General features: G+C 49.3%; 1 protein-coding gene across 2 annotated transcripts in view; it reads right to left on the minus strand.

The window, feature by feature from the left end:
- Positions 1 to 505: 505 nt before the first annotated feature.
- Positions 506 to 26051, minus strand: part of LOC135370903 (microtubule-associated protein futsch-like) — a 48265-nt gene continuing 22719 nt past the window's right edge. The window contains exons 5-7 of one of the 2 annotated variants that reach the window (XM_064604810.1): positions 15517 to 25528; positions 6789 to 15449; positions 506 to 6704 (exon numbers count right to left, since the gene is read on the minus strand). In XM_064604810.1, coding sequence (XP_064460880.1) covers positions 2968 to 6704; positions 6789 to 15449; positions 15517 to 25528 — 22410 coding nt within the window. In that variant the 3' untranslated portion in view covers positions 506 to 2967. Of the gene's footprint in view, positions 6705 to 6788; positions 15453 to 15516; positions 25529 to 26051 lie in introns of both variants that reach the window. The other variant, XM_064604809.1, reaches the window with a different exon arrangement.

Raw genomic sequence — 26051 nt, forward strand, 5'->3', positions numbered from 1 at the left:
TTACAGTGCATGCGCAGGCAAAGAACGGGACTAAGGAAGAGTGTGTGTTGCGAATTTGTGCTTGCGCGTGTGTGGCGCCGGTATGTGCTAGTGGAAAACGTTTTTATTAATTTTGTTTATTGTCCTCCTTGCATCTCTCGGTATTCTACGAAAAAGAAGGACAGCACTCCACTTTCTTGTTCAAAAATACTTCTTCTAGACACAAAGCTTACTTGATATTTTGCTTTGTTTTTTGTCTTTGCATTTCTAGTTGGGTACTTGAGTACTTGATGGGGAAGTACTATACAAAAGTGCGTAGACTTCAGTACAAAGTACATAATTGGAAATGTACTTAAAGTAAAGTACTCAGAAATGTACTTAAAATAGTACTTGAGTATTTGGTACTTCATGTACTGCGATTATCCGCAGTCTTACCCTGCGACACTCTCGCTCGAGGCCTCTCATTGTTTGCGATTGTTTGCGTGTTCCAAGGATTCTTCGGGAGGTACAAGCTCAGACAACTGTGAAAAAGCAAGGTTGCTGCAGTGCTTTTATTCACTATTTGCATTAACGTATACGGGTTTCAAATGAAATCTTAAGTGCAACAAGACACACACTTGCCGACTGGAACATGAGAAACCGAGACGGTGCGCTGAAAAGGTGGCAAGTCTCGTTAATGAGTTGAATGCCTGTGAAATAAAGATTAAGCACAGCTTGAAGCAGCACTCCCTTTTCCCGTGTCCACTATACACAGACACGCGTGCACCTGTAAACGTCCTGGGCTTCTTGCTTGCTTCCACGGAGGGGGTCCTTTCAGAAAAACAAACCCAAATGCAGGCTGATAAGCGTTCTCAGCGCTTTTTTTTTTTTTTTTATATCCTGAGCCACAGGGAAAGATCGTTCTAGAGGATAAAAAAACACCCAAAGAATGATTTATCGTGACAAAAACGATTGACCTTTTGATTGTATTTCATTACGCGAAATTTGCGTTGTAAAACAATTTCCAAACAATACAGAAGAGAGAGAGAGAGAGACACACACACAGGTGGGTGTCGCGATCAGACTAGCTTTCGAAAAAGGCGTTTGGCACTATCCTATAAAAACCGCAGTTAGCGAGCCGCTAAAAACCACGTGTTCCGATATATGCAAAGCGCGGAAAATAAGCCACACCGCCTGCACGGCCGGGATACCAAGCAACACATATTTCTCAGAAGCTCTCTGCACTCTGAACTGCTATGCAGCAAAAGCAACCACTCATCAATACAAATATCTGCATTGAACCGTATATTGTACACACACTTTCCAACTCTACTTCATGACCTATAGTATTATACAAGATGTTCGCTTTTGTGAAGAACACATTATAAGTTAGAACACCGGCACAACACATGTAAAAAGAAAGCAGACGACAAGCTTGGTAGAGTGCCAATGGAAGTGCTTCGTACGTGTGTGTGTCAGGTCTACATGTAACTTACGGTCCCGAACATCGTCAAAATATATCACATGACCACTTTTGTTCAAGCGCAGTCTTTAAACCTTCAGCAAGGATGGCCATACGGCAGCCGTTAAGCTCATACACCAGAAGTGACACTTGTTTTCCCAATCTATTCCTTGCCAGGGAATGTCTGTCTTAACACATAACTTGACACAAATAATTAAAACGAAGAGTTCCGAGTCAAACTGACGGAAGGTGAAAATAAATTATATTTCTCAAGCAAACACTGAACCCTCACTCCTACGCTGTAAAAGTGTCAGCGAGGATTTTCCTCAAAGTATCTACACCAAAATTTTGAGCTTCTCTATAACGTATACCACATACGACATGCTAACAAGTCTAAATGCTTTAAGTAGATTGTATGTTACTTTGTCTTGTAAGTATAGGCAATCATAGCGACGTGTATATACTGTCGCCTCAACAGAGCCTTCTATAGTTATATCAAACAATATTTGCTGCAGAAACGAAATAGTTGCACAACGGGATGTGCAACGCTACATAAGTATACAAAGGAACAGGGTCGGAATTCAACCAGAGTGTCAACGGGACACTCCCCAAGGAACATTACGTGGCCTGCGGCCCTGTTCGAACTTCAATTGCAATATATTCCTACCTAAAGCTGTCTCCCATGCGTCAACGCGTTCATACACGCAATAATGCCATCGATATTAGAACTGAACCTGCTGAGTAACTCAACCTTGAGGGGAAAAGGAAGAATACACTTCCTCAGAGAGGAAGAAAACCGCAAGCATGAGAGGGTCCTACGTAAGTCTACACCTGCTAGCCAGTGACTATACGGGCTCCGTAGCAGGAAACAGGGCGAATCTATATGTAAAGGAACTACGAGACCGGCATCCATATACGGGGGAAACTGCAGAAGTAATTCCCGAAGCACAAAGTAGATGCCGGCCTCGGTGAAGCTGGACTATCGGCGATTCCTCTGGTGAATAACTGGAAGCAGAGGACCGTCGGAATTCTACAAATCGTTTGCATTATGCGTAGTTTTTTTTATGTTTGACGCTTTCGATGGTGATAGGGGTGATGACCAGACTTCGTCACAACTAAATCCGGACCATTTTGGAAGTCGAGTACAACACACACTTGATTTTAGTGAGAGAGGGTTTTCCCCTTCGAAGATGGACAACAGTCGGCGCCGTTGCCAGCGTATACCAAGTTATAGAATCGCGTGCTGGCCCTTTGCGTGTTGGAACGGATAATTCACACAAAATGAGAATATGGATAAAGTATATATTGTCCATTGTCGGGGACCATTAGCTTCTATCAACAGTGCGCAGCACTATCAAGTGTAACGCGTTCGCAGAAAGAGCGCATTTAATCGTATTTCACAACTGAGTAGGAATTTTGTGCACGACAGTTGGATGGAGCCAGCAATTCGTCACAGGCCTGCTCAGTCTTGAAATACAATTCGCATCCATATAAGACAAAAAGGACGGCGTTCAACACCTCAATAATTCGACGCTTCAATTTCTTGACTAGAATTCTAGACGGTATGCCGCACAGGATGTCTCGTGGTTCTGCAAATTGATAGTGCATCTAGACGCAGACGGTGCAACGTCAATCTTCTGCTCTTCGAGAGCCTCCTGGTTTAAAGCTATCCAGTAGCAGAGCGCGTCAGTCTCGTACGTAGGGATGACCGTTACAGCAACATCTGGCTCTCCCCATGATCGTTTCGCTTCTAAAAGGGCATTTAACACGTCCTGGCTTGGGCTAGTTCCGCTGAGAACGTAATACCTGGCTCGAACTCTATTGAAGAATTCTACGCCACAGTATTGAGGATCACCATGATGGGGAACGTAGGTGAGGTCGACGTAGACCACGTCGCCTGGCACGGTTGCTTTGGGTGTTTTGCGGGCGTCGTTCGAACGAGAAGAATCGGGTGGAGTCGGAAGACCTAATGGTTCGTCGTCTTGCTGGACATGGAAAGTGGCATCCTGAGAACGCTGGCCGAAGGTGAACGAAGTTTCGTGGAAGACACTCGGCTGTCGGCCATGTAGAGCACTCGGAGGGTCGGGTGGTGTGGGAAGTCCAAGCGGTTTGTCCCACTTCTGCACCTCGAAGGTCGATACACCATTTGTAGGTGGTCTGTCGTCAGAACGTGTTGGCCCAGCGTCATGTCCTTCCGGCAGGTCTTCGCGGAACTCTGTTTTAGAGCTGTGCTCGGCATCGCCAGATTGGCTCTGTGTCGATGTAGGTCCACGCGGAGGTTCTTCGGACGTTACTTCCTGCCACTCACCGTGGTGCTCAAGATATATAGACTCTGTAAGTCCGGCTTGTTCCATAATGCTTCTCGTCAGTTCTTCCTCTGTTCTCTGCTGCACACTCCGCGATGTACCCGTAGTTGGGATGTCATAGATCACGGTCTTTTGCACCACGCTTACCCGGGTGGGACTGTGAGATTCTGCTTCTTCCAAAACTACAGATCTCTGTATCATAGATGTACTTGCTTCCCCGTTCAGCCTGGAGCGAATGTCCAGTGGTGAGCGGGGACTCTGAGGATCTGACGGAGTCGTACCCCCAGATAGCTCAACAAGTTCTGCGAAGTCAGGACGGAGCTCTTGTACGTAGAGCTGTTCTTCGACTGCTGGACTTGAACTTCTATCTGACCTCTGATCTTCCTCCTCTTCTTCTTCAGCATACACAGGTCGGCTCAACATGTGTTTGGCGGCCTTTTCGGTCTGCGCCGCCATGAAGCGAAGGATAGTTTCAGGATCGCTTCCTTCTGGAGGAAGCTGAGTCTCTGCACTTCCTATGTGAGAGTAGAACTCTCTACTTCCAGGCGGACTAGGGTGGCGCACAATTTCGTCGTCAGACGTCACCACCTCGTGATGTCCATCATCTTCTGATATCCCACTTTCGTATGTCGTCACTTGTACAGTATGCTTCGGAGTATGAACTGTTTGTCGAACCACTATGCTTCTGTAAGGGGACCCTGGTAGCTTTGAAGTTTCGGTTATGTTTGCCACGCCTTCTACATCGTCTCCTCTCAGTGATTCAGGGGAGAACTCCTCTTCCTCGGCGTGTTTTGATATTCGGTAGTAATAAGTTGTACCGGTCTCGTCGGTGGATGTCTTGTAACCAGGTGGTGCCTTATCTGCCGGGGGCATCTCAAACGGTTGTGGTGGGTGGGCGTACTCTTCTCTAAAGACAGTTGGTCCAACTTCCGTTCGTCTCGTACTTCGTCCTCCACTGGACGATGTTATTTCGCGGGTGACACCCAGGACTTCACGAACATCTTGGGACACGTCTGACGCTTGAAACATGGGCTCGTCAGACGCAGTAGAAGATCTGCTGGTTTTTACGATATACCGCGTGGTTTGACCGTCTTCCCTTCTCGCCAGGGTAGGATCAGCGAAGATACCCTCCGACAAAGCAGACATGCGTTGGATCTCTTCAGGTTGGATGGCCGACGTGTGATGTATTGTTGTAACAACTGCGTGTTGCTTCACACGTGGGTGAGCATCCGACATGAATTGTTCCCTGTCGCTGAAGTCGTCTGCGAGGGTCGAGACGCCGACCGCGTGATGTCCCTCGGGAAAGAATGGATGGACACTGGACCTCGTATATACAGTGTGGCGATCCGGCGGCGCTGCAGACACCTCTTGACAACGAGGCAAAGATGCGGGAGGAGCAGATGGCTCTGAGGAGAGCATCTCCGAAGGTACAGCGCTCATGTGTCTAACCGTCGAGTACGAGACATTCTCCCCAGAAAGAACATCGTCTCCCGAAAGCGTGCACGACGATCTCAGCATTGCCTCTAGTGGTTGTTTCTCATATGTGGTATGTACAACATGAGAGCGTAGCGTAGGCGAGAAAATCCAAGATGGAACCGAAATGCGAATGGTCTTGTAGACTCGAGTAACTATGGTCATGCTCCCAGGTTCTTCACCCTCTGTGACGTCATGGGACGTTACCTGTTTGTCGGAAACGCTTTCGATGGTCTTATGACGTCCTCCTAAGTGCTCCGAATACTTCTCAGTTGGAGCCACCTTCTTTTGCACGTGTTCCGCCGATTCTGGAATGCATATCAGCTCTGTAGCAAGTCCAGCTGCCAGGCCCGCCGCAAGAGATGTTCCCGGCTGCTCAAGGATAAGAGCTCCTGTCTGTTCACGAGAATATGGAGCATCCTTTGCTGTTTCGTCAGGTGGCGGGCGGCCCGCTATATCTGATGTGGCGTGTTGAGTAGATGACACAGTGTAACGCTCCTGGAAGCTACGCTGGGAAGCTGCGCGAGCGTCTTCTTCTTGGTGAGTCTCGCTTCTTGAAAAGGGAGTTTCCCCTGATGTCACTGTAGTCGCTTCTGAAACAGATTCAGAAACTGCGAGTTTTTCGTGTTTGTGAATTAGCTGTTTCTGCAGGACAACACCCGTGTGTTCAACGTGATGTGATGATTTCACATGTGCCTCGCCTTCACTGCGCACTGCGTCAACGCCGGCACTTCGGGTAGGTGGCATACTCTGCTTTTCGACGTGTTCCTGGGATCCCGATTCCAACGTTGTATCGGCAACGGTACGGCGAGTACTTGATTCTTCCGTTTCCTCAAGAGAACTTGTTTTCCCAGCAACAACCGAAATATCCTTTTCTGTCTTCCTTTTGACCTCTGTTGTTCCAATAGTCATGCATACGAATTCTGTCGGTAGAGCTGCTCTTATTCCTGAAATACTGTGCCGCTCTTCACCGCCGTGGAGTTCGTGACGTGCCGATTCCGACATGTCCGTTTGAGATGATGGCTGTGATGCGGGCAAACCACGCAATTCCTCGTAAGTGCTAGAGCGCTCTTCGTGTTCAGCACCGTCGTCGGTGCTACGAGGCGTTTGTGTGTCCGACATTGGACGGCCAGTGCCTCTCAAACTGCTACGGTCGGGTTCCTCTGTTACTGGATACGAGCTGGATGTGGCAACATCGTCTGATATGCCACTTTTCTTTTCAGCATGAGTCGAATCACTAGACACGATGTGGACTATTTCTGTGGTTTGTTCAGGCGCTAATGCCATGACGACATGCAACTGTTCATCGATTTCAGCGACGACGTTGGGCGATGATTGCGGAACGTGATCAGAGGACTGCACTGGGCTTTCTGACGTAGACGAGCGGTCACCCATTCCTTTCTTATCTTGGACTGCAAGTGATCCAGGTGTCTGTTCCGAGATATCAGTAGTTGATTCGGCGAGGTCTGGAGTCGGTGAAGACGTCTTCCTCCTTAACATTTCCCCTGGAAACGATAATTCGAAAGCTCATTTACCAATAGCCTTGATGTCATGTACAGTAATTTTACACTGTGCCATAACTGTTTTACCTGCAGGTTCCACTTGTGCTGAGGGCTCCGTGGTGTCTACAATGCGCTGCGAGCCACTGTCAAGTTCTTCCCGATGTGTAAGTGCTCCTGGCAGTGTAGATGTCAAATCGGTGGCCTGAGCCATGGGGTCCGAAGCATGAGTGACTTTTATATCGCTGTCACAGCTTCCTGTCTCATCGCGCGGGTATGTTCTTGCAACGACGTCTGATATGTCTTCTTGTATGCTTATCGATTCAGGAGCGACACAGAGCAGTTCTGTTGCCAGTCCTGACGCCAGCGCGTAGGCTATGTGCGGTTCTTTTACAACTTCTGACAGGAACTCGCTTGTGTCATGCGTTTCCTTCGCCGTTTTCTTGTAGTCATGGCTGACTATCGGTGCTTGCTTTCCTTCCGAACTTGTATCGTCGTCTGGGTAACCTAACTCTTTGGTACGTTGGACTGCGTGCTCTTTTGCATCTACTGGCGGCGATTGCGTCTCATATGTGGATGTCTTCATTGTACTGTCTACTACATCGTGCGGCTCTTGGACATCAAGTATAGTTGCAGGACGATGCTCATCTTTCACATCTGCTCCCTTATGTTCTGAAAACGATATTTCAGGCACCGTTTCTGTTCGTTCTGCAGTGTGGCAGGAACCATCTCTTGTACCATCATCGTGAGAGTCCGTCCTTGCTACGATGCTGGAGATCCCTTCCTCAAGTGCCCCTGATGGAACCATGCAGAGAAGCTCTGTAGCTAGGCTCGATGCTAGACCAGAAGCGATGGTTGACACTGTTTCAGATTCAGGAGGCATCTTTTCTTTGCGACTTCCATCGTAAGCATGTGCATCATGCTTCGCTTGCGGAAGTCCCTCTCCCGTGTGCACTTCCAAATCATCGACTTTCTCGTGGTTCTGCAACACGCTTGAAGGCAAGGCACCTCTGCTTTCACTCGCCACAGGTGTTTCGAGGAAGGTCGCTTCATCTGACTGTTCGTGACGGACTGCTTTCTTGAATGACAACTCCAGTTCGTTGTCGTCCCCTGACTTCACTGTTTCTGTTGCCTGCGTAGATCCCTCGCTGGGCTCTCTAGAGATTACTTGTTCTCGTCGGCTTCCAGAGTCAGCAAGTATGCGTCTGGTGAGTGGGTCCACCACCTGTTCAATGCACACGTCAAAATGAACCATCATTGGTTCATCAAACAGGACTGGTGCATGCCCTGTATGACTCCCTGCTGGCTCGTCGCCTGAACGTGCTTCCACGTTCGACAGTACCTCTGCTACAGGAGTGTCCTCGACGATGTCGCTGGCACCAATAACGCACGACAATTCAGTCCTCAGTGCTGCTGCTAAGCCTGCAGCAATATCATGGCTGTGGCCACCATGTAACGGAAGTCCGGCTTCTGAAAATTCGTCCTTGATGTCCGCGGGCTTTCTCGCAGCAAAGTGTTCCGCGGACATCGCTGACAGGACTGATGGGTCCACGAGAGTATCACTCCCTCTGATCGACGGCCTCTCTAGTTCAGTGTAACTCCTCTCTTCGGACGTTACGCTGTACGACGAATCGATGCTTAAGCGGTCGTCCTGTGCAGTGTCCAGGTGCCTCGTGTACTCGGCTAATTGTTCAGCATCACTAGCTGAAGGTGTGCTCGCAGAAACCAGAGGCACAGCTTCCACGGATTTGCTCGTATCTTGTGTGTCCTGCACTTGTGCAGGTGGGCGAGTAATAACGGGTGACGTTCGACCGTGATCTGACATCCTCTCTGCAGCTACTGCATGCGTTGTACTGAGTTCAGTGCAGATTTCGGATGTTATCTCCACCACCTCGCCAATCCTTTCGGTACGTGGCTGGGATACTAGCACGTCCCCTTTTTTGTCCTCTGTTGTTGGCATATCTGTAAGACATGTTGTGGGTCCACGACCAGACGACGCAACGGTTTCATCCATGGTAGGTTCTTTCTTTGTGGCAGGTTCTTCTGTATCAGCACCTTCGGTTGAGCTATCCAAAAGGGGATCTTTGCCAGTAGAAACTCTCAGGGGCGACGTTTCATCATGTTTTTCCGTTTTTGAGACTGTTACCTGCCTGCGGCTTGTGTCTGCTTGTTCTTTGCGAATTTCTTGCACGAAAGTTACGTCAAAATATACGGTATCCCCTGGCAAGGGCTCACGTACATGCACTTCTGCAGTGTGGGTTTCAGTAGTGCTCGACGTATCACGTATTACAGCAGGCTCGTATGGAGATCCAGTCATTTTAGGCGCATCATCGTCGTCCTTCGTATGTACCTCGGCTTGCGTGACAAATTCTCTGATATTGTCGATTTCTTCTTTGCTAGCCTCTGCAATGTGACCGAAGCGTTCCAAATGTCGCTCGGTTGAGCCTTCGCTTGGCACGTCTTTATATATACTTCTCGGTACTTGCTCCGTCACAGACTTCGGGATACTTGCGCTGCCATCGAAGCCGGCTTTGGTAGATGGATAGAAGATCGCAGGACTTCCTTTCCTTGGCAACTCTTCTTCTTCGCTTGATATGTCTGCCTCTGACGATCCTTGTGATATGATAGTGCTTGAACGGGCCTTTCTCGACGGAGGCTTCTCTTGTGCTCGTTGAAAATCAGCGGCAACTTTCTTCACTGGAGAAGACGGCAAAGAATCATCTGGGCTTGACGGCTGTAATGTTTCCTGCTGCAGCTCTTTCGTTGTTTCTGGGGATTGCTTCGTTTGCACGTGAGACTCAATATCCTGTACTGGTTTACCTTCCGTTCCAGATTCAACTTCAGATACAGACGTGATGGAGCTTTCATATTCAATGGAGGGCCGCTTTTTCTGCAGGACATCTAATTCGGGGGTTGCCATTAGATCCGTTGGGCCTGGAGGCGCAGCAGGGTCTTTCACTGGCTCATCAGCAATTTCAGCAAATATGGGAGGAAGAACTTTCTCAAGAATCCTTGCCCGTGTTGCGACAGAAGACTCACCTTCTGACACTGAATGCGCCGTGAGGCCATCGCTGCGTGTGTCGCCTTCCGAAGTGTCACGCTTGACGTCACCGCTTGGTGTCTTACCGTCTTTTAATTGTTCAGCACCGTCTTTCTGTTCTAACGTGCACTCCTCTGTTTCCTGTGCACCATCAAGCGATTCGTGTGAATCTTTTACCACTGCTTTTATGTCTACTGTCGCTTGCGGTAGTTCCTCATGCACGTGTGTCGTAATCGTTGTCAATCGAATGCCATGTCTAGGTACAGAGTCCGTTGGAAGTGTATCAGGTACTGCTTCCGGAACCTGACTTTGAAGACCGCTAACTGTTCCAGGAATGACAGACCCATCTTTGGGCTTCGACAGCTTTTCCTTTTCAGGTGCAATCAATGAAGAACTTTCCTTCTCTTCAGCAACTGATGTATCTGTTACAATATCCCGAAGCTCTGTTTCTTTTCCCAACGTATCTTTGACAGCTTCATCAGCGTCTCTACGAAACTCGGGCTCCTTCGTACCCACTAGATCTTGAGTCAATTTCTCTCTCGTAGAGTATTGCTGCGACGTTCCAGAAACAAAATCAACTTTGTCAGTGTGCAAGTCTACTGGTACAGTAGTCAAATCAACACGATCATGACTTAACGTGTCCGCTAACGTGTCTCTGCCGTCAACTGGCTTTGGAGGCGGCACGCGTTGCTCTGATGGTTCTTTGCTGTACGTACTTTCTGTTGGCGACAGCTTTTCAGCAATCATTTGAGGTAAGGGCGATTCCATTCGAGTTTCATCCGTCACCTCGTCCTCACCAACCGTATCGTCCAGTGTACTCTTGCGAACGTCTTCCGAACCACCGATACTTTTTTGACTAGTAGTAGTCACACGTGGAATTTCGTCTGAAGGCTTCAGCTCGTCGGTGACTTCCTTTGTATCGGCTGTAGCAGCCACGCTCATGACTGGGTGTGCTGGCTCTTGAGTAGGTTCTTTTCCTAGAGCTGTTCTTCGATCGTGGGTATCATGTTCCAATTTTTCTTCTGTAACATCGCCCTCGTGAGTTTTCTCCACAGCTCTTCCAACCGTCTCGCTCGCCGTGCGACCTTCAGGAACTGGCGCTTGAGCGCTTGATATTTCGGTTTTCAGCGTTTCTGAGGTCAGCTGATCGGGAGCTTCTGCGGTGTCGGCTTTTGTGGTGTCGCTCTCTGTCTTCTTCGCTCCTCGCTCCTCCTCGGTCGCTTTCAAGCTTTCTGCCTTTTCTTCCTTGTCTACATCAGGCTCTTCTCGCGTCTCTATCTTGGGCAACGCGTCGATTGTGACTTTTCCTACCACAGATTCAGTCAGCATTTGTTCATCAACAGTTCCTTTCTCCTCTGTGCATATGTCCTTTTGCACCGGCAACGGCTGCTCCTCCTGATTTCGCGTTGCAGCCGATGCATCTCTTACATCCTCCTGCACTGTCATCGGCTTACTTTTTTCCAGCAAGTCCCGCGAAGCGCCCATTAAGGGCTCCCGTGGTGCCTCCATCAGTTCCTTTTCTTCAACGGCCTTCCGTACCGGTTCATCAACTTCCTTCAATGTCACTGGTTCACCCACCGATGGCCTCTTTTCAGAAGGTGCAATTTGGGGCGTCATTTCTTCTATTTTGTCTACAGCTTTTGTAGCTTCTGTCTTTCCAGGAGTCTCTGTAGCAGAGCCGAGAGGGGCTAATTTCTCGACAGAGGGAACATCATGCTTAGTGTACTCAGCAGTTTCAGCGTCGTCCCTCGACACACGTGTATCAGGAAGAAGTGAGCGCTCCTCTGCTTCTTTCTGTTTAATATCTTCTGCTTGCTCCATTATCTGGCTTTCTCGTTGCTTTCCTTCGAATGGTTCCTTTCCTTCAATAACACATTCCGGGAGCTGCGGGATTTTAGCGCTACTTATTTCTGGCACAGATTCAGTTTTAACCACTACTGGCTTTTCAATGTCCCCCTTTGACGTCTCTTTTTGGGAAACGTCTTCTAATCCAATTTTTCTCGGCACGCCTTCAGAAATGTGCGGTTTCTCAACATTCTCTCGTTCAGCCTCGGCATCGTCGTCTACCTTTCGCGCCGTTTCCAACACGCCTTCAGATTTTGTCTCTTCTTTCGTCATTTCGAGCTGCTCAGGCTCCTGAGGCGTTGTTTCCAGTTCTGGCACCGCCTTTTCTCTTGCCTGCAGAGGTTCTTTGTCATCTCCTTTTCCAGGTTCTTCTGTTGAGCATACGTCCTTCCCTGTAGTATGGGACAGGTCCTGCCCTTGTCGGTCGATTATTTCTTCCCTTTCAGGTTTCTTTCCTTCTGTTAAGGCTTCATCATGGGCTTCTGTCTCCAGCTGCGGCGTTTTTTCCACGGGCGCCTTTCGTACCGCATCCTCCACTGCTTGTTTTGCGAGATGCTGCTTCTCACCATTTTCCGGTATGGATGACACTATCTCTCCCAACTTTTCATTCGAAGGTTCATCCTCTGGCACACGTCTGCCGTCGATATCCTCCAAAGGCTCCACCGGCAATTCCGGTACCACCGATTTCTTCCGTGGTACATCCTCTGCAACCCCAGCTATTTCTGGAGAAACATCTTTCTCCGCACGTTTCGATCGACAAATCAATTCTTGGTCTGTTTGCTCTTCAGACTCTCGATCCTGGATTAAGACATCTGTTCCTTGTTTATCGTGGAGCCCTTTCGGTAATTCTCGTATCATTTCTTTTGTGTCATCTACGTGCAATTCTGCGACGTGTTGTTTGCCAGCAATCTCAATCTCATCAGTTTTCTTTTCGGGTTCTTCGATTACGCCTCTACTATGATCTTTAGTAGGAATTTCACCTACTAATTCTGCTGCTGTGCCACGCTGTTCCTTCTGAGGCGCAACCCCTACTTTGTCACCTACCTCTGGCGGGGGTTGCTTCTCAGTAGCTTCAGGCATTGGTAATTGTTTTTCGTCAGATCTAGTTTCTGGCTCTCGATCACCAGGTGATGTTTTACCTTCCAACAACGACGACTTGCTTTCTTCGGGTTCCTTTTGCGCCTTGAGAACTACTTCATCAAGCGCCTTTTCCCGTAATGACGTTGGCCCTTCAATTGGTAACTGAGTCTGCAAACTTGACGTCAGCGTCTGTTCGCCTTCTGCCGATTTCGATTTTTCTTGTGCTTTTGGCACTTCTGTTTCTTTGTCTTTGGCTTCCCGTGGGACATCGGCTGGAGCTTTTTCTACAACGTCATCCTTTTCCTGACCATCAGCTTTCTTTTCCAGATGATTCGGCGCTACAGCCTCATCGAGGACAGACTCGTCCTCGGGTGCTTTCTTAGCAATTGGTTCCTTCAACTGCCCGGTAATTGGCTGTTCAGTGGGACATACGAGCAGTTCTTGCTGCTCGGTGTCTGGCGACGAGCTGTCCAAGGCAGTTGATGACGCAATGCCGTCTACATGCACCGGGTGATATTCCTCAGTGGACTCTGTCAAAGGCTTCTCAGGAAGATGACTAATAGCCGCCTCCCCTGCAAGACGCTCTTCATCTCCTGTCTTTTGGACATCGTCATGCAGAAGTTCTTGATGTCGTTCATCTTCTGGTGTTCCAGAATGCAGCACCTTCGTACCTTTCGTTGTTTGTTCGTCTTCACGTTTCTCCGCTGATAGATCTTTCTCTGCGGTGTGTTTAAGTTGAGGTTCTTCATCAGCGCTCACATCTTTTTTCGATCCTACGACATCTGCATCTGGCGATGCCCGCTGGGATGATACCACTGCCGAGTCCTGTACACCATCTACCGCCTTCCTTTGGGCTCCATCATCAACACGTGCAATAGCTGTCGCTACGCTGTCAGTACTAGCTTTAGTCTGTTCTGCCAGAGTAGTGATTTCCGACTCTGGTGCTTTTTCCTTTGCTGCTGTCGCCGGTGACGCTTTCTTTTCATCTGTTTCTGCATGCATTGCTGTGCCTTCTTCTAGAGCTTTCTCTGCAACTGCCTGCGTTCGCGTAAAGGTGCTGCCATCGACAGAAGCTGTTGACTTTACTTCTTCGTGTTCAGCTTCAATTGGTACTTTTTGATCAGATCCTCTTGGCTCTATTTTTTTATGTGTGGCAGCGTGACCTTTAGATGGTTCTTTCATACCGTCGAGTGATTCCACTTGTTTATCAGCTGGTTCTTGAGTCGGCGTGTCTTCCGATGGCAGGAGAGGGGCAGTTGCTGCTTTGGGTGTATCACCAGGTTCGGGTTCTCGCGCCGCTTCATGTGGCATTTCAAGGCTCGCCTGAGCCGCTGCCTTTTCCTTCGGAATCTCGTCTCGGATTATCTCAGTGGTGTCTGGAGTGCTTGAGAAGTCACCAGTTGTTGGATGTTCTTCGTAACTGGTAGTCGATGGTTTCAGTGTTTCAATTTCTGCTAACAATGAAGGAATCTCCCTTCCTTCTTCGTCTTCGCGTGCTCTGCGCACCTCTTCTGCAGGAAAACTGCCCACAGGTTCTTTTAAGACATCTTGTTCAGCAGCAGTAGATCCTATTTGCTTTCCCACTAAAGGTTCCAAGTGTTTATCTGTATCTTCAGTTCTTGCTTCACCTTCAGAGGCGGTTGGTACATCCTGTTCAGTCTTACGTTGGTACTCTGCTTGGGTCTCTATGCCTCCACCAAGCTCGCGAGAAACATCCCTCTCTTCAGTGAGCAGATCATCAGCTTCATGCTCTTTTGCTGCTTTCACTGCGAGGGGCTCAACGCTCACTTCTACTTTTTCTGCTCTGGCCACCAGCTTTTTCGTGGCATGTTCTCCCCTGAGAACTTCTTTCAGTTCTTCAATGGAAGGCGGGACGTCATCCGATGGTGACAAAAGTTCCTCCTGTTCAATTTCTTCTGCTGTACATATTTCAGCTCGTCCACCTATTTCCACAAGCTCAGCAAGGTCAGTAGGTCTTTGTAGAGGTGTGGACTTGTAAAGCACGTCACGCATGTGATCTACGCCTGGTTCCTCCTTTTCGAACGGCGTTTCTTCCAGTATCTCATGCCTCTTGAGCTCATCGCTAACAATTGATTCTGCCAACTGCTCCGAAATTAGCTGTTCGGTAAGATCGGCGAGCAATTCCTGTTCACTTCGCTCTTCAGCGGGAGTTAATATGCGCCCTTTCTCCCTCAAAGGTGCAGGTATTCCAATAACTTCTTGTGTATAGGCGAAGACAGTCTCTTCAGTTACTGAAGGTTCTTCAGTAGGGGCAGCAGGTAGTGCCTCGAGCTCTTTAAACTGATCAGCAGTCGACTTGGCCGTTCCAATCACTTCTCCTGTATCCTTGTGCAAACTTTCTGGCCGGACACTTTCGAGCTCTACGGCACTACCACGTTCAATAATTTCCTCTTTAGAGGTGTCTCTTTCAGTCTGTGCGTCATCAGGCACAATAGCTCCGACAGCTAATTTCAAGTCATCGATGATTTCATCTTCCAACTGGGGCTTCGACGACTTTCTTGTTAGAGACAACAGCTCATCCGCCAACTGCTGGTCTCTGGCCGGAATAGCCTCGTGGCTTTGTTGAGTCTTTGGAACAACATCCTTATCTCCTAGGGGCGTCCCCGACGGCATGGTATCTTTGTGAGAAGCGGGCTCGCGCCTTATTTGAGGCACTGCATCACCTTCTCTGCGCGGTTCTTTTTCAGGCAGCCGAACGTCCTTTACTTCTGTAGGCTGTTCTGTTTCTTCAGCGCTCACCAGCACGTCGGTTACCTTTGGAACTCCTGCTGTGACCAATAATACCGATATGTCACGGATCAACGGAAACATATATAACGCTACGTGACTTACCTTGTGTACCAACGTCAGCTTCAAATCGTTCCACGTGAGCGTGAGAGACAACACCTTCGACAGACTCTTTCGGTCTTCCTGCGTAGAGTTCGCCCAGATCCCCTGTTGGAGGGTGTTCCGGCTCTACTGTCTTTCCATCAGCAGCTGCTGGGAGCTGTTCTCCAAAGACTGCTTCCTGGCCGTGGCTCTTGTCGCCTTCTAAAGGCGATATACCATCTGCCAAATGTGCAACAGTTGGCGACGGGTGTTCTGCAACTGTAGCATCGTGTTCGGGATGCTTTCCTTCTACTGACACACGAGTTTCTACAGGTTCTTCCGCGGCAACTTCTAGTTCTTCTAGCGTAGTCTCTGCAGCGGGAGGCTCCGCCAATCGTTCATCTGAAGAAATAGGCACTTCACTGAGCACTTTGTGCGCGTCATCCTTCTGCGTTCCTTCTAGTACGGTCCCTGACGTGTCCTCTGCGTCAGCTGGTTTACCGAGGTCTGATTCTGCTACCGGAATCTCAAGTTCTTTCATTTTGGTTTCCTTTATCAGTGTAGGCGCCTTAGATCTTTCGCTTCGCATGTCTGCAGACAAATCTAGACGCGTAGCTTCTGCATGTCTCGCAACGACATCCTTTGTGGCATCACCGCGAATTTCTTCAACGACTTCAATAACCTTCTCCGTCTCAATGGCCACCACTTTCTGAAGAGGGCTAATTTCTTCCCTTTCCCTGTCACATATTTCCTCCTTGGCATCACCTACACTCGGAGTGGTAGGTGATACTGGCTCCTCTGCTGACGGCCGTTCTTTTTGCTCTAGCAACTTGCTGGGCTCCGTAGCCCCACGTGTGATCGCAACCACTGTCTTCCCTGTACGTTCCCCTTCAGTTTTCAGTGGTATTTCTTCTGCAATCTGTTCCTTGGGGGTCTCCACAACTCGCCTCTCTTGTTCTATTTCTTTTGTGATGTCGCCAAGGGCTTTCTCGTCGGCTCCTTGTATGGCATCAGGTTTAGCAGTAGACGTCGTCTCAAGGCCGACAACAGGCTCACCGGTGGGTACTTCTTTTGCCGACTTTTTTTTCGTAGGCTCATCAGGCTCATCTTTCGTAGAAACATCGAGTGCAGACTGCTGAAGTTCAGCCTCGGCAGTAACGGGGGCTTCTCCGGCGCCTTGTTGTGGAAGGTCCTGCGAGATATCCTTCAGAGGCTCTTGACGTGATTCGGTCACACTTTCATCTACTTGCAATGCGCGTTCTGTCTGAGGAGCATCCTTTTCGTATGCTAGCTCTTGCGTACGTTCGACCGGTTCTGGCTTTTTTTCTTTCGTAACGGTAACAAGTTCAGGTGATGTAACCTCCTGTTTAGCTTCTGTTGGTGGCAGAGCACCTGTTTCAGCAATGCCTACGGTTTCTACGGCCGTTTCTTCTTGTACAGCTGTCGGGCTTTGAGGTACAGAGGCCTTGTCTTCCTCTTCGCCAGAAACAGACGAAACAGTTTTGCCAACCTCCACTGGGGCTTCGGCTTTATCAATGTCTTCCACAATGGCGGTCCTCTGGCCATCGTCGATGATTTTTTGAACGGGTATTGGTTTCGAGGGTAGTTGCTCCAATACTTCTGGTGCTGACTCGAGCTCTTGAAATTTCGATAGTTTGCTTTCTTCCAGTTCAACTTCTCCAGTGTCTTCAGCAGCCGGGAGTGCTGGCTCTGGCGCATGTTCATCTTGTTCTGGTTTTTCTTTTTCTGTGTCAGGTTGTACTGTAGAAACAGTAGTGCTCGGTGGTTTTGTGTGAATAGGTTCCTGTGACACGACCCCCTCTTTAGCTTCTGTTGGTAGTGGAGCAATTCCAGCTATCCCCATGACGATTTCTGCTGGTGCTACTGTTGGGCTTTGGGGTACAGAGGCCTTGTCTTTCTCTTCGCCGGTCACAGGTGACACAGCTCTACCGACTTCCACTGGGGCTTTTGCTGCGTCGACGACTTCTGCAATGGCGATCTTCTCGGCATCGTCGATGACTTTTTCAATGGGTGTTGGTTCCGAGGGTAGTTTCTCCAACACTTCTATTGACTCGACCTCTTCAAATTTCGATAGCTTTCTTTCTTGCAGTGCAGCTTCTCCAGTGTCTTCGTCAGCAGAAGGTGCTGGCCCTGGCGCATGTTCATCTGGTTCTGGCTTTTCTTCTTTCGAAACAGGTTGGACTGTCGAAAGAGTAGTGCTCGGTGGTTTTGTAACAAAAGGTTCCCGTGGCGCGACCTCCTCTTTAGCTTCTGTTGGTAGAGGAGCAATTTCAGCTATCCCTACGGTCGTTTCTACTGATGCAACTGTTGGGCCTTGGGGTACAGGGGCCTTGTCTTCCTCTTCACCGGTAACAGGCGACACGGCTTTACCTGCCTCCGCTAGGACTTTTGCTGCATCGACGACTTCTGCAATCGCGGTCTTCTCAGCGTCGTCGATTACTTTTTCAATGGGTGTTGGTTTCGAGGGTAGTTTCTCCAACGGTTCTTCCTTTGACTCGACCTCTTCAAATTTCGATAGCTTGCTTTCTTCCAGTGCAACTTCTCCAGTGTCTTCAGCAACCGGGAGTGCTAGCGCTGGCGCATGTTCATCTGGTTCTGGTTTTTCTTTTTTTGTGACAGGTTGGAGTGTCGAAATAGTAGTGCTCGGTGGTTTTGTGTCAATAGGTTCCTGTGACGCGACCTCCTCTTTACCTTCTGTTGGTACTGGAGCAATTTCAGCTATCCCTACAGCCGTTTCTAATGGTGCAACTGTTGGGCTTTGGGGTGCATGGGCCTTGTCTTCCTCTTCGCCGGTAACAGGCGGCACAGCTTTACCTGCCTCTACTGGGACTTTTGCTTCATCGACAAGTTCTGGAACGGCGATCTTCTCGGCGTCGTCGATGACTTTTTCAACTTTTTCAACGGGTGTTGGTTTCGAGGGTAGTTTATCCAACACTTCTTCTTTTGACTCGACCTCTTCATATTTCGATACTTTGCTTTCTTCCAGTGCAGCTTCTCGGGTACCTTCGTTAGCAGAAGGTGCTGGCTCTGGCGCATGTTCATCTCGTTCTGGTTTTTCTTTTGTTCTGACAGGCTGGAGTGTCGAAACAGTAGTGATCGGTAGTTTTGTGACAATAGGTTCCTGTGACGGGACCTCCTCTTTAGCTTCTGTTGGTAGTGGAGCAATTGTGGCTATCCCTACGGTCGTTTCTACTGGTGCAACTGTTGGGCTTTGGGGTACAGAGGCCTTGTCTTGCCCTTCACCGCCAACAGGCGACACAGCTTTACCGACCTCCACTGCCGTTTTTGCTGCATCGACGACTTCCGCAATGGCAGTCTTCTCCTCGTCGTCGATGACTTTTTCAACGGGTGTTGGTTTCGAGGGTAGTTTCTCCAACACTTCTTCTTTTGACTCCACCTCTTCATATTTCGATACTTTGCTTTCTTTCAGTGCAGCTTCTCGGGTACCTTCATCAGCAGAAGGTGCTGGCTCTGGCGCATGTTCATCTGGTTCTGGCTTTTCTTCTTTCGAAACAGGTTGGACTGTCGAAACAGTAGTGCTTGGTGGTTTTGTAACAAAAGGTTCCTGTGGCGCGACCTCCTCTTTAGCTTCTGTTGGTAGTGGAGCAATTCCAGCTATCCCCACTACGGTTTCTGCTGGTGCAGCTTTTGGGCTTTGCGGTACATGGGCCTTGTCTTCCTTTTCGCCGGTAACAGGCGACACAGCTTTACCGACTTCCACTGGGGCTTTTGCTGCATCGACGACTTCTGCAATGGCGGTCTTCTCGGCGTCGTCGATGACTTTTTCAACGGGTGTTGGTTTCGAGAGTAGTTTCTCTAACACTTCTTCTTTTGACTCGACCTCTTCAAATTTCGATACTTTGCTTTCTTCCAGTGCAGCTTCTCCGGTATCTTCGCCAGCAGAAGGTGCTGGCTCTGGCACATGTTCATCTGGTTCTGGCTTTTCTTGTTTCGAAACAGGTTGGACTGTCGAAACAGTAGTGCTCGGTGGTTTTGTAACAAAAGGTTCTTGAGGCGCGACCTCCTCTTTAGCTTCTGTTGGTAGTGGAGCAATTCTAGCTATCCCCACTACGGTTTCTACTGGTGCAGCTGTTGGGCTTTGGGGTACATGGGCCTTGTCTTCCTTTTCGCCGGTAACAGGCGATACAGCTTTACCGACTTCCACTGGGGCTTTTGCTGCATCGACGACTTCTGCAACGGCGGTCTTCTCGGCGTCGTCGATGACTTTTTCGACGGGTGTTGGTTTCGAGGGTAGTTTCTCCAACACTTCTTCTTTTGACTCGACCTCTTCAAATTTCGATACTTTGCTTTCTTCCAGCGCAGCTTCTACGGTATCTTCGTCAGCAGAAGGTGCTGGCTCTGGCGCATGTTCATCTGGTTCTGGCTTTCCTTCTTTCGAAACAGGTTGGACTGTCGAAACAGTAGTGCTCGGTGGTTTTGTAACAAAAGGTTCCTGTGGCGCGACCTCCTCTTTAGCTCCTGCTGGTAGTGGAGCAATTCCAGCTATCCCCACAATGGTTTCTACTGGTGCAGCTGTTGGGCTTTGTGGTACATGGGCCTTGCCTTCCTTTTCGCCGGTAACTTGCGACACAGCTTTACCGACTTCCACTGGTGCTTTTGCTGCATCGACGACTTCTGCAACGACGGTCTTCTCGGCGTCGTCGATGACTTTTTCAACGGGTATTTGTTTCGAGGGTAGTTTCTCCAACACTTCTTCTTTTGACTCGACCTCTTCAAATTTCGATACTTTGCTTTCTTCTAGTGCAGCTTCTCCTGTATCTTCGTCAGCAGAAGGTGCTGGCTCTGGCGCATGTTCATCTGGTTCTGGCTTTTCTTCTTTCGAAACAGGTTGGACTATCGAAACAGTAGTGCTCGGTGGTTTTGTAACAAAAGGTTCCTGTGGAGCAACCTCCTCTTTAGCTTCTGTTGGTAGTGGAGCAATTCCAGCTATCCCTACGGTCGTTTCTACTGATGCAACTGTTGGGCTTTGAGGTACAGGGGCCTTGTCTTCCTCTTCAGCGGTAGCAGGCGACACAGCTTTACCGACTTCCACTGGGGCTTTTGCTGCATCGACGACTTCTGCAACGGCAGTCTTCTCGGCGTCGTCGATGACTTTTTCAACGGGTGTTGGTTTCGAGGGTAGTTTCTCCAACACTTCTTCTTTTGACTCGACCTCTTCAAATTTCGATACTTTGCTTTCTTCCAGTGCAGCTTCTCCGGTATCTTCGCCAGCAGAAGGTGCTGGCTCTGGCGCATGTTCATCTGGTTCTGGCTTTTCTTCTTTCGAAACAGGTTGGACTATCGAAACAGTAGTGCTCGGTGGTTTTGTAACAAAAGGTTCCTGTGGCGCGACCTCCTCTTTAGCTTTTGTTGGTAGTGGAGCAATTCCAGCTATCCCTACGGTCGTTTCTACTGATGCAACTGTTGGGCTTTGGGGTACAGGGGCCTTGTCTTTCTCTTCAGCGGTTGCAGGCGACACAGCTTTACCGACTTCCACTGGGGCTTTTGCTGCATCGACGACTTCTGCAACGGCAGTCTTCTCGGCGTCGTCGATGACTTTTTCAACGGGTGTTGGTTTCGAGGGTAGTTTCTCCAACACTTCTTTTGACTCGACCTCTTCAACTTTCGATACTTTGCTTTCTTCCAGTGCAGCTTCTCCAGTATCTTCTTCAGCAGAAGGTCCTGGCTCTGGCGCATGTTCATCTGGTTCTGGCTTTTCTTCTTTCGAAACAGGTTGGACTGTCGAAACAGTAGTGCTTGGTGGTTTTGTAACAAAAGGTTCCTGTGGCGCGACCTCCTGTTTAGCTTCCGTTGGTAGTGGAGCAATTCCGGCTATCCCCACTACGGTTTCTACTGGTGCAGCTGTTGGGCTTTGGGGTACGTGAGCCTTGTCTTCCTCTTCGCCGGTAACAGGCGACACAGCTTTACCGACTTCCACTGGGGCTTTTGCTACATCGACGACTTCTGCAATGGAGGTCTTCTTGCCGTCGTCGATGACTGTTTCAACGGGTGTTGGTTTCGAGGGTAGTTTCTCCAACACTTCTTCTTGTGACTCCACCTCTTCATATTTCGATACTTTGCTTTCTTTCAGTGCAGCTTCTCGGGTACCTTCATCAGCAGAAGGTGCTGGCTCTGGCGCATGTTCATCTGGTTCTGGCTTTTCTTCTTTCGAAACAGGTTGGACTGTCGAAACAGTAGTGCTTGGTGGTTTTGTAACAAAAGGTTCCTGTGGCGCGACCTCCTCTTTAGCTTCCGTTGGTAGTGGAGCAATTCCGGCTATCCCCACTACGGTTTCTACTGGTGCAGCTGTTGGGCTTTGGGGTACATGGGCCTTGTCTTCCTCTTCGCCGGTAACAGGCGACACAGCTTTACCGACTTCCACTGGGGCTTTTGCTGCATCGACGACTTCTGCAATGGCGGTCTTCTCGGCGTCGTCGATGACTTTTTCAACGGGTGTTGGTTTCGAGAGTAGTTTCTCTAACACTTCTTCTTTTGACTCGACCTCTTCAAATTTCGATACTTTGCTTTCTTCCAGTGTAGCTTCTCCGGCATCTTCGTCAGCAGAAGGTGTTGGCTCTGGTGCATGTTCATCTGGTTCTGACTTTTCTTCTTTCGAAACAGGTTGGACTGTCGAAACAGTAGTGCTCGGTGGTTTTGTAACAAAAGGCTCCAGTGGCGCGACCTCCTCTTTAGCTTCTGTTGGTACTGGAGCAATTTCAGCTATCCCTACGGTCGTTTCTACAGGTGCAACTGTTGGGCTTTGGGGGACAGGGGCCTTGTCTTCCTCTTCACCGGTAACAGGCGACACAGCTTTACCGACCTCCACTGGTGCTTTTGCTGCATCGACGACCTCGCCAATGACGATCTTCTCGGCGTCAGTGGCTTTTGCAACGGGTGTTGGTTTCGAGGGCAGTTTTTCCAACGCTTCTTCTTTTGACTCGACTTCTTCATATTTCGATACTTTGCTTTCTTTCAGTGCAGCTTCTCGGGTACCTTCATCAGCAGAAGGTGCTGGCTCTGGCGCATGTTCATCTGGTTCTGGCTTTTTTTCTTTCGAAACAGGTTGGACTGTCGAAACAGTAGTGCTTGGTGGTTCTGTAACAATAAGTTCCTGTGGCGCGACCTCCTCTTTAGGTTCTGTTGGTAGTGGAGCAATTCCAGCTATCCCCACTACGGTTTCTACTGGTGCAGCTGTTGGGCTTTGTGCTACATGGGCCTTGTCTTCTTCTTCACCGGTAACAGGCGACACAGCTTTACCGACCTCCAGTGGGGCTTTTGCTACATCGACAACTTCTGCAATGACGGTCTGCTCGGCGTCGTCGATGACTTTTTCAACGGGTGCTGGTTTCGACGGTACTGTGTCCAACACTTCTTCTTTGGGCTCGACCTGTTCAAATTTCGATAGCGTGCTTTCTTCCAACGCAACTTCTCCGGTATCTTGGTCAGCAGGAGGTGCTGGCTCTTGCGCGTGTTCATCTGGTTCTAGCTTTTCGTCTTCCGAAACAGGTTGGACTGTCGAAACAGTTGTGCTCGGTGGTTTTGTGTCTATACGTTCCTTTGACGTGACCTCCTCTTTGGCTTCTGTTGGTAGAAGAGCAATTTCAGCTATCCCCACGATTTCAACAACCGTTTCTGCGGGAACAACTGTTGGGCTTTGGGGTACATGGGCCTTGTCTTTCTTTTCGCCAGTAACAGGTGACAGAACTTTATCGGCTTCCACTGGGGCTTCTGCTGCATCGCTGACTTCAGCAATTGCGGTCTTCTCAGCATCGTCGACGATTTTCTGAACGGGTATTGGTTTCGGGGGTAGTTGCTCCAGCACTTCTTGTTTTGACTCGACTTCTTGAAATTTCGGTAGTTTGCCTTCTTCCAGTGCAACTTCTACGGAATCTTCGTCATCACGTTTGATATCGACGATACCCTCAATAGAGTCTACAGAATCTTTCCTTCGCATTTCAGAGCCACCTTCTTTTACAACGAGCCTGTGCTTCTCAATGGCATCTAAAACGTCTTTTTCCGTCGAAGGCAGCACTTCTTGGCCTTCGCGTGGCGTGTCCAGTGAGTCAGGTGTTCGTTGACCGCTAGAGAGTGCTCGGAGGCGACTCTCCGTATCAATCGCTTGACGAAGCACAACGTCCTGTAAAGGAAGCTTGCCGTCCGCGGCCAATAGCTCGTCTTCCAGCGACGGAAGGCTATCCGATGGGAGCGTCAGTGCTGGTTCGGGAGAAGGTTCGTCTTCGCGCTCTTCCAGAACGTGCTTCTCTAAGGCTGGTGCAGTCAGTTGGGCTTCTTCCATTGCATCTGCACGGATTTCTTCTTGAACAGGCTTGAAATCACTAACTATTTGTTTCTCATCATCCATGACGGGACTCACTCCAGTTAAAAGTGGTGTAGGTTTCAACCCCTCACCAATTTCAGAAACCTTCCCGGTATCTTCTTTGGGTGGCTCCTTCTCATCATCTTCCGCCTCATCTTTGGCCACCGTACCCTTAATAAATGATCCTTTCTTACGAACGACTTCAATCGGAGGTGCAGGTGCCGTCTCCTTCAAGATATCTCGTTCTTTTTGCATCTTCTCTTTGCCGTCGCTTTTTTCTTGAATAGATATGTCGTCGTCGCTAACCAATACGTCTTTTTCAGTTCTCAGTTCTTGCACAGATGGTGCAATCTGTGCGACTTCCTTCTGTACATTTTTCTGGTCTTTCAATTCCTGAGCAGGAACTGGCTTCTCTATGGAAATTACTTGCGCAGCTACGGCTTCGACAAGCTTTCCATCCTTAGCATCCTTTTCCGTAGCTAACCGTTTTGTTAGCTCCTCCTTCTGCAAGGCCTCTACAACAGCGGTGGCTGCCGTCGTTCTGCTTGGCTTTATGCCACCGCGTATTGACCTAGCTGGTGGTTTAGGGGGTCCGTGTTTTGGTGAACTGGACGCGGAACTAGCGGGCGACCTCGTGTCCCTAGGCAGAGGTTTCGTCGCTGCTGGCTTGGGCTTTGGCTTGGCCGTTTCACTAACCTTCCCACTACCGGCCTTGGCTTCAACGGCTCTTTTATTGGTTACTTCTTTGGCGCCTTTTGTCTTGGGTGCCGCCTTTGCTGGAACCCTCCTCGGCTCCGTTTTCTCCACCGGCTTTTCCTCAGCTTGGTCCTCTGTGAGCTTCTGCGAGGGCTTTGCGCTCTCTGTTTCCGCATTTTTATCGCGGACTCTTCCCTCAGACTTAGCCCTTCGTACCACTCTTTGAGTAGTCGGTTTCTCACCCTGGTCGGTAATAATCTTTCTGGCCACTTTCTTGGCTGGCCTTCTCGCCTCCTTCTTGTCTGTCTCTTCTTCTTCCTGCTTCTTCGCTATTTGCTCGATAGTCTTACTTGCGGGTGACACCTTCGCTTGCTTGGACCTATCAAAACGCGTCGGCGACCTGGATGGTGACTCGGGTTTGCCCGCAACTCTTTTCGCGGTCGTCATCCTTGGGGGCATGGAGGACGCCCTGGTCATTTTGTCGGCGACTTCCGGCCGTTTGAGGCTTAGCGACTCTTCCGTCGTCACCACGCGACTCCTGAGCACTCCCAGGTGGTCTAGTCGTCTCAGGCCCTCGAATATTTTCGATTGAGGTGCGCTGCCAGAAAATAAAATCCTCGTTATGGTGTCCGTCTTCTGTGCGGGTCTCCACACTAGAAGAGCGCACACTGATGCCGCGTCGCACAACGGTATGGAGGGCTGGTCTGTACCTGATTCGAAACTGGAACTCCATTTAATGAAGAATTCAGACACCTCTTTGGAGTCTGGTGGTGGACTCAGGACGTACATTTCCAGCGTTCCTTGGCCGACCTTATGGTACAGTATGAGTGGGTCAGGGTTACGAAGGCAAGGTTGTGGGTTCAGTCCCATCTGCTTGACGCCGTTGAGGAAAGTAAAACCTTGGTTCACGACACTCACCAGGAGCTCATCGCGATCTTTTTTCAGTTCTTCGTCCGACGGTGATGCTTGACTGTCAGACGCGTTGCAAAAGACGTAACCTACCTGTGGGAATGCGTTGCTAGTGTAAAAAGGAGTGAAGCGATACAATGCCTATGAGTGCGTGAACACAAAATACCAATCACGGCTAGTGTGCGCAGGCAACGCCACCTGTAGAAACAAGCATGGTCGCTTAAACTACGTGACGGACGTGACGCGGGCGTGACGTCACAATTACGGCACACACTAGGACAATGGCGACAATAAGATCAGCTCAGGGGTTATATCATTGCGACAAATCCGCTAGCGACAGCGGCGATCCACTTCTAGTGACGCCATGCGAACAAATTGGAACAATGTGCAAAGACGGGGTAGTTGGCGTTGATCCACGTCTGTAGCACTGTTCAGCCGAAACGAACAAGGGCTAAATGCACAACACAATACTGATATCACCACTGGTCGTCAACATCAGCGTTATGTTGTACATGTAGCCCTTTGTGTTTCTTTCGGCAGAACAGTATTACAGTGTGGGTCACGCGAATACATCTTATAAAATGCTTCCACGGCATCCTAGGTGTTGTTCGTAGGT

This window comes from Ornithodoros turicata, chromosome 10, assembly GCF_037126465.1.
Source record: "Ornithodoros turicata isolate Travis chromosome 10, ASM3712646v1, whole genome shotgun sequence".
Taxonomy (NCBI): domain Eukaryota; kingdom Metazoa; phylum Arthropoda; class Arachnida; order Ixodida; family Argasidae; genus Ornithodoros; species Ornithodoros turicata.